General features: G+C 33.4%; 1 protein-coding gene across 1 annotated transcript in view; it reads right to left on the reverse strand.

The window, feature by feature from the left end:
- Positions 1-282: 282 nt before the first annotated feature.
- nudC (nuclear distribution C, dynein complex regulator) overlaps positions 283-17575 on the reverse strand; it is a 120439-nt gene continuing 103146 nt past the window's right edge. The window contains exons 5-8 of the mRNA XM_088270731.1: positions 5113-5301; positions 3595-3667; positions 1779-1908; positions 283-1167 (exon numbers count right to left, since the gene is read on the reverse strand). Coding sequence (XP_088126857.1) covers positions 1116-1167; positions 1779-1908; positions 3595-3667; positions 5113-5301 — 444 coding nt within the window. The 3' untranslated portion in view covers positions 283-1115. The remainder of the gene's footprint in view (positions 1168-1778; positions 1909-3594; positions 3668-5112; positions 5302-17575) is intronic.

Raw genomic sequence — 17575 nt, forward strand, 5'->3', positions numbered from 1 at the left:
CTTCGATCGGCTACAACATCTGCAATGGGCAAAGTGATCTTACCAGCTCGCAACCAACGCACTAAATTTGGCGAGCGTGCCTTTGCTGTTGCAGGACCGACGGCGTGGAATGCTCTTCCACCAATGGTTAGAAATAGTGAGAGTGAGATGATCTTTAGAAAAAGACTAAAAACACATTTGTTTGCTAAATCATTTCCACCCTAATATTTTCCCCAATTCATTCACAGTGAAGCGCCCTTGAGGTATTTTTTTACGAAAATGGCGCTATATAAGTTATCCAAATTTATTATTATTATTATTATTATTTGACTTTAATATTTATTCAATACTATCCCGAACTGGTACCTGAAGCGGATGGCTGATCACCTTTCCTTCATGTGTTGACGAGTAGAAACACTGCGTTTATATGATGCAGAGTACCCTATGCACTATTGGGGTGCGGATAAGGGTTTAAAGAAGATGAATATTTTCGTATGTTTTTTGCAGATACTTTGTGTACATTTATAAAAAAATATATATAAAATAAAACTAGTAATTTGTTTTTAATCACTTTTATTGTTGGTACTTTTCTTCAACCGGTTTCGACACCTTGTCATCTTCAGGGATGGACATGTACATGTCCATCACTGGAGATGACAAGGTCATCTTCAGTGATGACTAGTTTTATTTTATACTGTTTTTTTAAACCACTATTTGCTAATTGTTTTTGATAGGTTTATTGAATCGGTTGACAGCAGGAACAAGGTTGAAAATGGAATAAAACACCTTTGATCGTTTCATTGCGTTTACTTGTCTTATAATTGACATAGAACAAGTCAATTTCACAATCTTAACATAGATATGATTCCAAACGATTGCTCCCAATGCGGTGATAAGATGAGAGAGCATACAAATACCGAATTCAATGTGGTTTCAATCATTGAAAGTTCCTATAGTAACGCATATTAAATTGTAGAAACTTACATTATGTACACAATGGCAATCATTATTGCTTTGTAATCTCACGCGAGGAATGAGAAATGGTTCAAACTTACATTAGGACAGTATAAAATATATTTAATATGCTATTATTATAGGAATGCCGAGAAACTTATTTGAAAATGAGATGAATGCCCTCAGTTGAATTTGCATTTGGAGAAATCCATCTCCGGATGTTGTTCTATGAATCTGTAACAAATAATACAATTTTGATTAATCAATCATATATAAAATTACATAAATAATTAGAGATAATCCAGATTTGTGAACAAGTATTTGGACACACTAAAATTATTGTAAATAAATAACTGGTCAAATTATAAGCTTAAAGAAAAAAACAAAAAAATGATATATTCTAGCGTTTCTCAAGTATGTGAATATAATCCAGGATTCGGACCGCACATACAAATGAAAGAGTTTCTGCTTAATAAAAAGCCTGCCTCATCCCACCATGGATGTCTCTAGTGAAGTCTATTGAATTCAAGAACTGTGTTTCGAGTTTATTCAATAATTCTAGAAGAATTTGAATAGTGTGGTTGTCAATCATGGGTAGAATTGGTGAATGCTACACGTGTGTAAAGTGAATCAAAACTAGCCTATGATGGTCGTATGCCTTGTAAATGCCCAGACTTCCATATTCTTCTTCATCTATGTTGAGATGTCAAAAAATAATGAGGTTTTTTTTTAATCTCCTTCGCCGCATTTCATTTTTTATTATGAGGTCAAATATAGTCGCAGGGACTATACTTGACCCGCTGCGACCATATTAGGTCTATTGTGACCTGTATTTCAGTACTCACTTCTTCATCATATCCTGTTTCTTCTGTTCGTCACTCGTGGGGAGTCCCATCTCCTTCTGTCGCTGGTCGTACATCATCTTCTCCACGAGGCCGCGCGTCTCTCCATCCAAGTCTGAGAGCTTCGAAGGTTCTGTAACCAAGTACAATTCAATATTAACTAACTAACTAACCTAGGGAGTACTTTTTATAAGTTGTACTTTATCCTGCCTAAACAGACCTTAAAGATTATTTACTGTTCTTTAGTAGAATCCATATTAAGATATGGAATTAAGTCTTGGGGACATTCGAAGAAAACAAATTAAAAAATGGTTCATAATCTTCAATATTTCATAATCAAAAAAATTGTGCCCAGTCATATATATAATCAAAGGGACAATCCAATCTTGATATATAAACATTTGAAATTACTGCCGGTACGTGGAATATTGTGGATGAGTATCATCGTTGAACAACAAACTAGACAAAAATATCGAAATCTTTTAGTACACAACCATGATACACGATTTACAGAAAACGAAGTTTTGATAGTCCCAAGAATAAACAGTAAATATGGGAGTCGAATACTGCAATATATCGATCCGAACATTTTTAATTTGTTGCCGACGGATGTTAGAGGTCAAAATAAAATATGGAACAAAAGCAAAATAAAGGAATGGGTAAATTATCAAAAGTTAATTTTATGAAAATTAACAGCACACCAATCTGTCTTTGCAAACAAACTTTGCCTGTTCCTAACTCACGCATCTCCTCATACATACCCGCCGATTATTCCCATTCTTGACCATTGCACGATTTAAATTCAGATTGGCCAGCTGGAGCTGTTATTTCTTAAAATCTGTTGTAGCACGTGTTTTGATGTACATCGTGTACATATATCTATTTATTGATTTGGCGTTTAATTTGTAGAACTCCATTTTAATTTATATTTTAATTTTTAAATCAAACACAGATTTTTTTGAGTCTACTAAGTTGTATTTTATTAACAAAAACACATAAAAAATTAATATTGTGAATTGTTTTTCCTAGTTATGGCATTTTCACACGAATATTTATATAATTTAATATTTAATAATTTTTTAAGTGTTTTTGTTAATAAAATACAACTTAGTGGACTAATCTTGAATTTGATCTTGTTTGATTTAAAAATTAGTACATATATCGTTAAACAGTGTTTGAAAATGATGCAGAATGCATCAAAACATGTGTCGTATTACATTTGAAGAAAAAGTGGCATTTACCACGGGACTCACATAAAATTTATGATAAGAAAAACTAGCATTTTATCAAAACGTTTACTAAAAACATATTACAAAAAATATTTTTTTGAGAACTTTATATGAAATATAAAATAAAATAGATATTAATGAAAAAAAAATTTGCACAACCCTGAAGGAATCCCTAACTTCTTCTAACCCTTATCCGCACCCCAATGGTGCATAGGGCACTGCATCGTATAGAAGCAGTGTTATCTTGATCGTTAAATACGCGAAGGAAAGATGATCAGCCTTCCGCTTCAGGTTCCAGTCCAGGGTCATATTAAATAAATATTAGACTGAAAAATCACTAATATTTATTTTGACCCTCTTGGGAATCGAACCCGGGACCTCCAGCGTGGTAGCCTAGCGCGTTAACCACTACACTATGGAGGCGGACAAAACCATGCCTAAAATACTATCCAAAATGTATCAGATACTTTCGTAAATCATGATTTACATGATCATGTCAGATCCGACGTATCTGGTATTTCTCACCGATAGCTGTGATACATCAGATTTCCGTAACCAAAGGGCGGCTTGTGAAATTATTTTATAATTACCTGGATTTATTTTCTTAGTGGAGATTTCAGGGTCCGTCGTGATCAGATGTGACCACCAGTTCATTTTATTGACCTGCAATCAAAAAACAAAATTAAAATGCGCCATTTTCAATTTTATTTGAATTTTAAAAAAATTGAGAAATTTATAAAAGAGTCATTCAATTTCACAGTTACTTTTCACATTGTCATACAAATTTAAATCCTGCCATCTATCGGTTGAATTTTTAGCATGATAATAATAGTTAAAACCTTTATTTATATATCGCTTACTCCTTTCAACAACATCATATATCAAAAATCGTCGATTTTCAGTTGTGCATGTTTTCGGAATGCCTAGAAAATGTTCTATATCCCAGCGGCATATTTTTAAGTTAATATTTACCTGCTACACTACAGGGCAGAAAGTGTTGTTTTTGCATTTTGAAGAAAAGGTATTGTTTGATTATTTTTTTAAACATACTAAATATTTTTCAAATGGAGAAAGACCTTCAGGTTTTACCTAAAAAGATCGTTGCATAGTAAAAAGTTCAATACGTGGCTTGACATTTATTTTTAATACATTTCATTATATTTTTAAACTTTAAAAACGATATCCTGAAAAATCAAGTTATTTGATAGACATTGTTGAAAGAAGTGAGCGATATGTGTGATTCTTTCACATATTGTAATAGTGGTGTAAATTTTGATTAAAAAAAATTAGAATTTAGATATTCTAAAAATCAATCTCACTGCTCCGTTCAAAATACTGATTGCAGTCGAGTAATTTTAAAAGAAATCATTTTAATATTTTAAGTGATTACTTAATCCAGATTATGATAGGCCGTAAGCCGTGTAAATATCCAGACTTACATTATCTTTTTCATCTACAGGTGTAAGTTGAGATAACTCCTTGTAGTATTGAGTTCAGTTTTTGTGCAAATTTGAACATATTGATAAACCAAAAGAGGACGCAGAAGCGTGGGTAGGCTCCAGACAAGATGGTCCGATGACATTAGGAAATTGGCAGGCCTGCACTGGAAGAGAGTCGCGTCCAACAGACAATTGTGGAAGTCCAAGAGGGAGGCCTTTGTTCAATGGAATGTGTATTTGATTACGCATTTTTATCGATTTTTGCGTGGTATGATCGATAATCCTGAAATTATCCGGAGCATTGGTCTGTATGTTCCCGATAGTTAGCTAAGACAGCGTCGGCATAAATTGTTTTACATTCCTATACACAGGACCAACCTGCCGATGATTATGCCTGTAGAAAGGGCTATCGCTATGCTGAACAATACCTGTTCCATGTGCCTGAGGGTGTATTCCTAAGCGGGATTCTTCTACATCTTTAACAAGAGTGTTTTTGCATTACTTTTGTTTTAATGCTTTAAATTTTAGTCTGTAATGTAAATATTAATTATTATTGAATAAATTGAATTGAATCGACATTGAATACTGGACGCAAGAAGATGGCTGAAGTAAGTAATAAGTAAATAAGATTGGATCTGCAACGGGCAGTTGGCAGTCGGGTGGTGTGACCTTCTCGATGTTGAGCACCAGCATTTGGCCGTCCTGGATGACCCAGGTGGAGTCCTCCATCTTGACGTCCGCGCACAGCGGCCCGTCGATGATGGGAGGGTGGTTGCGGATGCCGGCCTTGAGGTGGCGCTTGGTGATCACCACGCACACGTCCCGCGGCCGCACCGTCACCTTCAAGGGCACGCGCACCTGCAAATGAAAACAAATACCACATAAGCAATCTGTTCCGCTGTACCCAAATCCTGGTTCACAAACTTCACACGTTGTAAAGAAAATAATAAAATTACAAACTGCATAAAAAATTAAAATACAACATTTTTAGTGTGTCCAAATATTTGAGAGTTATTTTCATATATTTTTTTGAAAAAAATTGTAATTGGAGATAATCCAGATTTTGTGAATAAGTATTTGGACACACTCAAAATGTTGTAAGTAAATTATCTGGTCAAATTATAAGCTTAAATAATAAAAATTAAATTTATATTTTCTGGCGTTTCTCATGTGTGTGATTATAGTCCAGGATTTGGACTTCACGTACTAATAAGAGTTTCTGCTTAATAAAAAGCTTAGTTTCATCTCACCAATGTCTCTAGTGATTCAAGAATAATGTTTCAAAATTGGTTCATATATATAGAATTTCCAATAATTTGAGTAGTGTGGTTGACACTAATGGGTAGAATTGGTGAATGCTGCACGTGTGTAAAGTGATCACTTAAACCAGCCTATGACGGTCGTCAGCCCCGTAAATGCCCAGACTTCCATATTCTTCTTCATCTTTGATGAGATGTCAGAAAATAATATGAAAAATTAAAATCATGTTTTTAGACGTCCCCCAAAGACAGAGTGGTATGGCGTTCTATTCTCTCTCCCCACCCCTGAGGGGAAGCGGCGTGATGGTTAGTAAGTTAGTCAATTTTAATTCTGATAAAATACCAATTAAAAATATGCTCTTCCAAAATACATCACTATTCGCTCACTCCTTTCAAGAACGTCATAAATCAAAAAACTTGATTTTTCAGGAGATCATTTTTAAAGTTTAAAAATATAATACAATGTTTTAAAAATACATATCGAGCCCTTGTTGAACTTTTTACTGTGCAACAGATCTTTTAAGGTAAAACCTGAAGATTTTTTCTCCATTAGAAAAATATTTAGTACATTTAAAAAAATAATTAAACAATACCTTTTATTCAAAATGCAAAAACAACACTTTCTGCCCTGTAGCGGGTAAATATTAAGTTAAAAATATGCCGCTTTTTCGGGGATATAGTACATTTTCTGGGCATACCGAAAACATGTACAACTGAAAATTGACAATTTTTGATTTATGACGTTCTTGAAAGGAGTGAGCGTATTATTATCCATGTTTCCATTACAAAAAGTCCCGCCCTTAATCCCCTCTCTATTTATGTCCCCATAACCTCTTTTTATACCTAAACAAAATGTTGTGAATTTTTTTAAAAATGTTCATTATAAATTTGAATGACCCATATGTACTGTAAAATAAAGTGAATGAAACAAAAAAAACTGGAAACGTGGTGGGTTATTTTTTTTGTTAAATAAAAAAAAATCGCCGACATCGCGTCTTTATGCTGGTAGGAGTATAACAAGGAATGTAACACTCATATAGCTTCAACAGATAAAATATTCAACTCATGATGATCAAACAACCATATCGCTCACTCCTTTCAAGAACGTCATAAATAAAAAATCGTCAATTTTCAGTTGTGAATGTTTTCGTAATGCCCTGAAAATGTACTATATTCCAGAAAAAGCGGCATATTTTTAACTTAATATTTACCCGCTGCAGGCAGAAAGTGTTGTTTTGTCATTTTGAAAAAAATGTATTGTTTTATTATTTTTTTAAATATACTTACTAAATATTTTTCAAATCGAGAAAAAACCTTCAGGTTTTACGTAAAACGTAAAGATTTGTTGCACAGTAAAAAGTTCAATAAGTGGCTTGATGTTTATTTTTAATACGTTGTATTATATTTTGAAACTTTAAAAACGTTCTCCTGAAAAATCGATTTTTTGATTGATGACGTTCTTGAAAGGAGTGCGCGATATGCCAAAACAATACTTAGATATGCATTAAAAATTAAACCTCCCGGCTTAGCGATACATATTCTCTCCTCTTATTTTTATTTAAAGTCTTTTTAAGAGCTCAGAATAAGTTCGTAATTTATTAAATTATAAATAAATAAACGATAATCCACTTTATAACTATCCCGCTGAGGCAAATCCAAGCTTTCGATCGCGCTAATATTTCCGAGTCGAATCCGAAGGAATGAGTGGCAACTAATGTTGCCACTCATTCCTAACAGAATTAAAAAAAAAGATTACCGACGTTACCGGGAATTAGATTACGGTAATATAGAATCCTGGTCTCCTCACCTCGTTAGATATGATAAATATAGTAATTTGGCCAAAAGGTATCGTGAGCTCTGATCGATGGCGTCCGGGTAGTGGTCAGTGAACCGCCCGCTCCACAACGGTAGTGACATCACCGGCCGATGGGTCGATACGCGGGAACGAAACGCGGATCAGCGTCAAGGAGAGGGCTCTTCAACCCTAGATTACGGGGCATTAGTAAAATTTACGACGGACGTACGATCTGTCGGGACCGGCGAGGCGACACGTGTAAAAATGTACACGGTGACAACTTGGTTGGTTCATGGTCTTTATTTTAGATTCTTTTGCATTTCACAATAGATTATAATTACAAGTACAAAAAAATATATAATATTAATACAAAAAGAGATCCCACAAAGGCATGGCCTGAGTGTGGGTATACATTTTATTTTAGGTTATAATAAAAGGGCACCGGCAAGAATACAATAGATATCGGAAATAAAAATTGATTCAATACGCAAATATAAATAACACATATTGATTTAAACAGATAACAAAAAAATTAAAAAATTGAATGAATTTTTTTTGTAAATATGTTCAATATGAGTTATGCAAGCCTGTATCTGAAATTTTACCGATATTATATGTTGTTATTTGTCCACCTCCCTAGTGTAATGGTCAGCACGCTCGGCTACCGTACCGGAGGTCCCGGGTTAGATTCCCAGGGGGGGTCAAATAAATGTATGTGATTTTTTCACTCTAATATTTATTCAATATGTACCTGAAGCGGAGGGCTGATCACCTTTCCTTCATGTGTTAGCGATCAACATAACACTGCGTTTATATGATGCAGTGCCTAATGCACCATCGGTTGCGGATAAGGATTGGAAGATAATTTCCAGGGCCTCGTCGGATATGTGTATGTTAGGATATTGAGGAAAAGCGAACGGTGAATGGTTACACTAGTATTCCTTGTTGTCAACTTGACTTCGATCATTAATAAATTAAAATAACAACAATGTAATTTTTTCCACATGAATTTTATTTGACCAGCAATTGGCTTTCATCGTTACCGACATCATCAGCCTGGTCAAATAAAATTTTCATGTGGAAAAAATTACAAAGTTGTTATTTTATTTTATAAAATGCAGTTCCACCAAGAAATGTCGGAAATGTCACAAATCTTAAATTCAAAAATCATAATTATTATTTTTTTTTGCGAAATGATCGTTTAGGCCGCGCTCGCACGTGCCGCCTCCGCCCGAAGAGAAGGGAGCGCGCGCACGGTTGCGCAACGCGGCCGTATCAATGCTAGCCGAGACAGATTACGAAAAGTTTATTGTTATCTTCGGCTCGCCGCTGGAGGTCGGGGCGGCCTTATCGCGGGCTACGTGCTACCGCCGACCCTTGCCGTCTCGACGGCAAGGGTCAAGCGGAGAAGAAGAAGAAGAAGATTTACACGATTGTTTGAACAATAAACCTTATTTGTAAAGGTCCTCACCACGTTACATTTCCGTTATAAATGATTTTAAGTAATCAGGAATTCTAGCTTGTAAAATTGTTACGTTTTGGTGATTTTTAATGATTTCATATTGGTTTAACACAGGATTGGTCACGTTTTGTCGCAACTTTAATTAAGATTTCGATAGAATACAGTAAACAGAACAGATTTGCATTTAAAATATTTTTTGTGCAATGCAATTTTTGGTGAGAACCTCCATATTTACAATTCATAAGTTTATTTTTTTTAATCATCATACACCTACAATAAAAAATTACAATAATTTACCCTCACTAAGTTCGCCCTCATATATATTTTAAAATACTTATTTATGTAAAGTGCTGGGCGTTAATTCTCAGAGTGAGGAAGAAGAAGAAGATTTACTCGATTGTTTGAACAATTAACCATATTATTTACAATTCGATTATTCACAATATTTCGAGTGTGTTTAAATATTCGTTCACAAATCTAGGTTTCTCCACTCTAGGGGTTATTTTTTATATTTTAGAATACATCGAAATACGTGTCACAGTAGATGTTTAAAATTTTATTATTATTATATTATTTATTTGGAAATTTAACAGAACATTTATTTAAATATATTATCAATAATGAGTAACAAAAAACAGGTATTTGTAACATTCCATTTACAAAATTTCACATGTCGCTCACTCCTTTCAACAACGTCGTAAATAAAAAATCGTAAATTTTCAGTTGTGCATGTTTTCGAAATGCCCAGAATATGTACTATATCCCAGCAAAAGAGGCATATTTGAAACTTAATATTTACCCGCTACAGGGCAGAAAGTGTTGTTTTTGCATTTTGAAGAAAAGGTATTGGTTAATATTTTTTTAAAAAAATAAACTGAATATTTTTCAAGTGGAGAAAAAACCTTAAGGTTTTACCTAAAAAGATCTGTTGCACGGTAAAAAGTTTAATAAGTGGCTTGATATTTATTTATATAATACATTGTATTATATTTTTAAACTTTAAAAACGTTCTCCTGAAAACTCAAGTTTTTATTTTATTTATGTCGTTCTTGAAAGGAGTGAGCGATATGTAGTAGGAGTTCCAAAAGAATTGAGTAGTGTGTGTGGTTGTCAATCAGGGACAGAATGGTGAATGCTACACGTGTGTAAAGCGATCACTCAACCAGCCTATGACAAGACAAAAGCCCTCTAAATACCCACACTCCCATATTCTTCATGGATGAATCATCTATGTTGAGATGTCAACATGCACTCATAATAATTCGACCTAACGATGAGGCAATGAGTTGGTTTGGATTCGACGCCTGCCTACAGAGCACTGTCGAGTAGTTGGCTATAATTCGTAAGGTCACACCGCGACGCTGATCAGTTCGCGGGAGGTCACATTGCGGTTTCGGCATGCCTTCTGTATTCCCAACTATGCGGTCTGAAGAATTACATGCCCTGCGCGTGTCCCTGCTGACGTTATCCGGCATAGTTATCGCGGGGAAACTCTAGCGACTTACAGTGATAAAACCTCTAGTACGGCTTCATAATTAGCTGGGAATTATGTAATGATTGACAACATTTCGGTGTTTCCAAATCTTCACAAGGCAGGGGTTGAAAAACAATGATTTTATATCGTAGTCGTACAGGAGAAAGTGACCAACTAACAAAACGTAAAATGTTCAGGAAGGCCGTTAAAGTCACTTGCTTGGCAAGAAAATAAACATCAATGCAGTTTGTCATTTTTAACAAGTCAATATATTATACTTCCAAGTTTAAAATACTTTGGGATTTTTTTCAGGGCAATATTAAGATAATAAGACATCAAATAGTCAATGATCACGTTTTTGTAAGAAATGCACTTGGTCACTTTGTCCTGTACGACTACGATATAATTATTTAAAATGAATAAGTTTGAGTATTGTATTATAATAATTAGCCTCCGTAGTGTAATTCTCAGCACGCTCGGCTACCGTACTGGCTCCTACCGTCCCGGGTTCGATTCCCAGGGGGGGTCAAATAAATACTAGTGATTTTTTTACTATAATATTTATTCAATATTACCCTGGACTGGTACCTGTAGGGCTGATTACCTTTCCTTCATGTGTTAACGATCAAGATAATACTGCGTCAATATGATGCAGTGCCCTATGCACCATCGCGTGCGGATAAGGGTTTGATGAAGAAGAAGAATATTAACCGTTTGAGTGCCGAAGAGCGCGATCGCTCTTCCGTCGAAAATGTACGGCACTAAAACGGTAAAGAGACAAAATACCAAAAGGGTATTTTCACTCGGGAGGAATATCTAATTTAACATACTCAACCTATAAAGGATTGTGTAAGACTCGTTTTGTGTTTAAAATCAATATATTCATTCATCATTTTATTTTGCAAAATTCGCCTTCGTAAAAACGTTGTTTTCATAAGTTGGCAACGAATGACGTCACAGAAACGAATCCACACTACTACTATTGCAGCTCTATAAAGCGGATACATAAAAGGGATACACCCATAACACAACCGATGACATAAAATTTGATGACGTATAGCGGTATCCGTTTTTCGTTTGATTAAAACATCTAAAGTTTAAACCTTCATATCTCCCTTAGTTCTCTACAGATTTCAATGAGAATATAACCGATAGTCTTGTGATTTTTCATTATAACACATCATGAAATTGATCCATTATTTCCAGTACGTAGGGTAAAACTAGTTCGCTTTTAGTAGTTAACGTGGTTAGAGACAATAATCCCAAATGTAACTTGCGGTACCCTTATCTGCGGTGAGGCGGTAAGGGAGAGAGGGGGGGGGAAGGGAGTCCGACCGATTAGAAAATGTGGTTAGCGTATTGTTACGTAACTATATGGTTACTGGTTACAATACTTCATTGTTGTTGCGGCCGCCGGGACCGACTCACGGCCGTCGCTGAGTACCCGACCATTCGGGCCGTTTATTACTCTGTTATGTTATACACTTACACCAGGGCTGGCCAAAGCGTCGATCGCTTTATTATTATTTTTTTATTTGTAAATTTAACAGAACAGTTACATAAATTCATTTACATTGACGAGTAACACACAACAGGTATTTGTACCAATTCCAGTTACAAATTTTCACATTTGCAATTTAATAAAAATACTTGCAATCTAATATTAATTAATATTACCTGACTGGATCTGTGGACTAATGGACTGGTACCTGAAGCGGAAGGCTGATCACCTTTCCTTCACGTGTTAACGATCAAGATAAAACTGCGTTTATATGATGCAGTGCCCTATGCACCATTGAAATGCGGATAAGGGTTTGAAGGTATATAGATGCGTTTAATGTCGTTTTTTATTATTTTGAGATAACGTTTTATTCGAATAGACGCGTTTTTATATATAAATATATATGTATATACATATACATACATACATATATATATATACATATATATATATATATATATATATATATATATATATATATATATATATATATATATATATATATATATATATATATATATATATATATATATATATATATATATATATATATATATATATATATATATATATATATATATATATATATATATATATAAATATATATATATACATATAAATATATATATATATATATATATATATATATATATATATATATATATATATATATATATATATATATATATATATATATATATATATATATATATATATATATATATATATATATATATATATATATATATATATATATATATATATATATATATATATATATATATATTTATATATATATACACCGCAGGACAAAAAAAATTACGAGTTTACTTGCTACCGCACGCCTTGACTTTACTGAACTCTTTTTCTAAGAAATCCTTTATCGATACCTCTTTCTTTTGTTCAATAAATTAAAGACACTTTGTGTCACCTTTCTATAATATTTACATTTTATTTTGTCTCAACAATTTTGTTTTACCCTCGTTTGAGGGGAACATAACACAACAATCATGGAAAGTGCAAAGCAAATGTCGATTGCGATAAAATCCAAAATAATCACATTGTCGCAACAAAACATATCCAATTGTAAAATATCTCGTCGAGTTGGGTATTCAAAAGGTGCAGTGAGGTTTTTATTAAAAAAAATTCAAGAAACTGGATCCATAGAACGGAAAAAAGGAAGCGGATGGGGGCGCGCGACATCTGCCCGAGATGATCGCTTAATAAAAAAAATTGTTATGCGCCATCGATTTTTAACGGCACTTAAAATACACGCAGAGGTGCAGTCTACTAGCTAATCAATATTTTCAGTAAAAACAGTGTCCAGGCGGCTGTTGGAGCATGGTTTCCAAGCACGAAGTCCCGCAAAGAAACCATTACTGACGAACAAAATGCAGAAGGCTAGACTGGATTGGGCGAAGGAGCACCAGAATTGGACCTTGGAGGATTGGCAAAATGTTATTTTCTCCGATGAATCAAAATTCAACCTTTTTGGTCCAGACGGCAGAAAGATAGTTCGACGAAAACTTGGGGAAAGAAACCATCCGTCGTGCGTCACTCGAACCGTTAAACATTCACCCTACGTCATGATTTGGGGGTGCATGACAGCGTACGGTTTGGGACCTCTAAATTTTATACAGGGTACGATGAATGCCATCCAGTACAAAAAAGTGTTAAAAAACCATCTTATTCCAACAATCGAGGACATTACGCAGTATACCGCGGACCCGATTTTTCAGGACGATTTGGCGCCGTGCCATAGAGCCCGCACTGTGAGTACAAATATTTATTTTTTAATGCACTTTGTAGACCACTTGATAAATAATTTATTGTTTTTCTTACAGATCATTGAATACAAGGATAAAATTGGCTTAAAATCGTTGACGTGGCCCGGGAATAGTCCTGATTTGAACCCGATAGAAAATTTATGGGCGATTATGAAAAAAAAAGTTGGGAAAAAAAAATAAAAAAACATCGAGGAATTTAAAAAAACTTGATTCAAGTTTAGGAAGAAGAAATAACATCAGAAATTTAAGATTCGCTTTACGCTTCGTTAAATAATAGAATTTTACATGTTATAAAAAATAAAGGTGAATTCACTTAGTGAATTAATGAACACTTAGTATTAAATATTTTTAAATGTTATAAATATGTTTAAATGTAAAATACCTTAATTTAAAATAAAGCGATTAGAACCTTCTTCTTAAATATGAATTAAAAAATTACATGTCTTTTATTACTCCATCACAAACACTCGACCATAAATGAACCGTTATGGGTCTCTAAGGTTCGGATAATCTGATACCTGGTATATAATGGCAATTTCTAAGTACAATTCATGAGTAAGATCTTTCATTTTAACCTTGAAGTAACGAGTAGTCATCACATATGTTAAACAATACAAAAAAAAACTAATTAAATATCAAGAATAATTCATTATGTGTCAATTTTAGTTTTTTTGAGGACTCGTAAATTTTTTTGTCCAGGGGTGTATATATATATATATATATATATATATATATATATATATATATATATATATAAATATATATATATATATATATATAAATATATATAATGTCTTTCCCATTTAACCAGACTGAGCCACATCAACGCGTGGTAGGATACAGCTATTAATAATCTTAAAAAAATCATAAAATACTTTTTTTATCGTGTACAAAAGCGAATTAGTTTGTAATAATAAATCATTATTTTCTCAACGTTTATTTTAAATTTAATATAATTTTTTTACTTTAAATGGCTGTCTTAACTTAACATATAAGATATTGGTAGACTGCCTAATTATATTTAAAAAAAAAACAGGTTGCAAATAGTGTTGAAACGTTTGGCCAGCCCTGATTTACACCAACAGGAATATAAACACTACGGTACAATTACAAACAATTTCAAACTTGAAGCTTGTGTACTTGTCAATATATTCTCGACGAACGAACGTGTAGAACAAATACGGGATTTGTGTACGTTGTATGCATGAAATAAGCGTAGACAGGTGATAATATTAGGCACAACAGGAATTAGAACACCTTTGTAGATTTTATCGATAATGCTCGATACTCATACAACAATATACAGGTTTTTTTTGACATCTAAACATGGACGAAGAAGACAGTGGAGGTCTGGGCATTTACTGGGCTTACGACTGTCATAGGCTGGTTTATGGTTCAATGGCCTTGCATTCTTTCCTTATTTCACCATTCGAACATCTATCAAGTTTGTTTTTTTATTATTTTAAATATGGAGCTTACGACGTTTTTCTGCACAGCAGGTTAAATGCAGACTGTATGAGCTATATATACAGTGAATACGTTTGAAATCGTTGCTTTTAATTTGAGATATCTAACAAAATAATATACGTTATAATTCATATAAGAATAGCACCGATTTTAACACTTCATAAATATGTATGATATAAAAAATACTTTCGCGAAGTTAATTAAAGCTAATATTATGACATTTGTGATTGGAACAGCGATTTTCAGAAAGTGACATGCTTTAATTAAGGCTGAGATCTCAAACGTACAAATTCACAATGCGACCTGCCTGGTTAGGCGCTAGACACGTTGCCGCACACAATTTTAAGGATCTATATTGGAATTTGATTTTATTTCTAAAATACATGTCGATTTTTGAAACCATTTTTACTAACTCAAACTTTCAATAATTTTTTTTCTTTTCAAAACCATATAATAATTTCGCGGCAAAACTAATTATAAATCAAAAAATAATTTATTTTGTAAATTACAAAAAAATTGTTGTACATACTTACAATTCATTTTGAATATTATTAAAGAAAATACTTGTTCTTTACCACTTGAGTTTATTGAAAATAATTTATTTTGTAAATTACAAAAAAATTGTTGTACATATTTACAATTAATTTTGAATATTATTTAAGAAAATACTTGTTCTTTACCACTTGAGTTTATTGAAAATAATTTATTTTGTAAATTACAAAAAAATTGTTGTACATATTTACAATTAATTTTGAATATTATTAAAGAAAATACTTGTTCTTTACCACTTGAGTTTATTGAAAATAATTTATTTTGTAAATTACAAAAAAATTGTTGTACATATTTACAATTAATTTTGAATATTATTAAAGAAAATACTTGTTCTTTACCACTTGAGTTTATTAAAAATAATTTATTTTGTAAATTACAAAAAAATTGTTGTACATATTTACAATTAATTTTGAATATTATTAAAGAAAATACTTGTTCTTTACCACTTGAGTTTATTAAAAATAATTTATTTTGTAAATTACAAAAAAAATGTTGTACATATTTACAATTAATTTTGAATATTATTAAAGAAAATACTTGTTCTTTACCACTTGAGTTTATTTGACGACTAGTTTCGGCAGCTAAGATTCCATCTTCAGGTCTAAATGTAAACTATAAATATATATATATATAGGATGTTGTTCTTAAAGGTGTACAAATTCAAATTTCCCGCAATAAATTGATGGTGGCACCCGCATGTTGCGCCATTTTATTATAACCACAGTTCTGTCACATCAATGCCATTCAACTGAGGAACGAAGAAGTCAGTAATCATGGTTTCGTAGCACTCTCCATTGCAAAGCACACCAGTGACTTTTAATGGACGTAAGGGCGTCTCGACAAAGGCTTCTGGGTTTTCTCCACTCCAAATTCGGCAATTATACTTATTGACATAGCCATTTAACAAAAATTTGCCTCATTGGTGAACAAAATTTTGCAACATTTTGAGTGTGTCCAAATACTTGTTCACAAAATCTGGATTATCTCCAATTACAGGAGTTACTTTCATATTATTTTTTGACATCTCATCAAAGATGAAGAAGAATATGGGAAGTCTATCAAATCTAGGATTCGGACCTCACATACTAATATAAGAGTTTCTGCTTAGTAAAAAGCTTCTTTACATCTCATCAATAGATGTCTCTAGTAAAGTTCTAGTGATTCAAGAACAAGGTTTCTAAATTGGTTCATATATATAGAACTTCCAAGAATTTGAGTAGTGTGGTTGTCAATAATGGGTAGAATTGGTGAATGTTACACGTGTTAAGTGATCACTTAAACCAGCCTATGACGGTCGTCAGCCCCGTAAATGCCCAGACTTCCATATTCTTCTTCATCTTTGATAAGATGTCAAAAAATAAACAAAATTTTGCGTTCAAAAAGGGGATCAAGCTGAATATTGCATTCGGTCCATTCAACGAACCTTGTTTTTTTTTAAATTGATTTGTTTGACCCCTGGGAATCGAACCTGGGACCTCCTGTTCGGTAGCTGAGCGTGCTGACTATTATACTACATAGGCGGACGAACCTTATATCATCCATTATATTTGTGTTAATTTTGCGTCGGTGTTTTAAGGAACGGAACCCCGGCGTAAAACGAAGTACAACCGTATATTTGAATATCACATGATACGCTCGCCAGGTTGCGATTGCATTCAGCCATTATCTTACGGTCGGCGTTCTCATCGCGCGATAATGCTGACGTTCGATAAAATCATTGTTTCTCGTCTGACATTGACACCGTTACCAGTTTAGGAAGCTGAGCAGATTCTGCATTGTATTGCCCGAAGATTCTGCATTAGACCAGCGGTCGGCAACGTGAGGCTCGCGAGCCA

This window comes from Brachycentrus maculatus, unplaced genomic scaffold (genome assembly GCF_059751285.1).
Source record: "Brachycentrus maculatus isolate JH-2025_06_01 unplaced genomic scaffold, ASM5975128v1 h1tg000028l, whole genome shotgun sequence".
NCBI classification, from domain to species: Eukaryota; Metazoa; Arthropoda; class Insecta; order Trichoptera; family Brachycentridae; genus Brachycentrus; species Brachycentrus maculatus.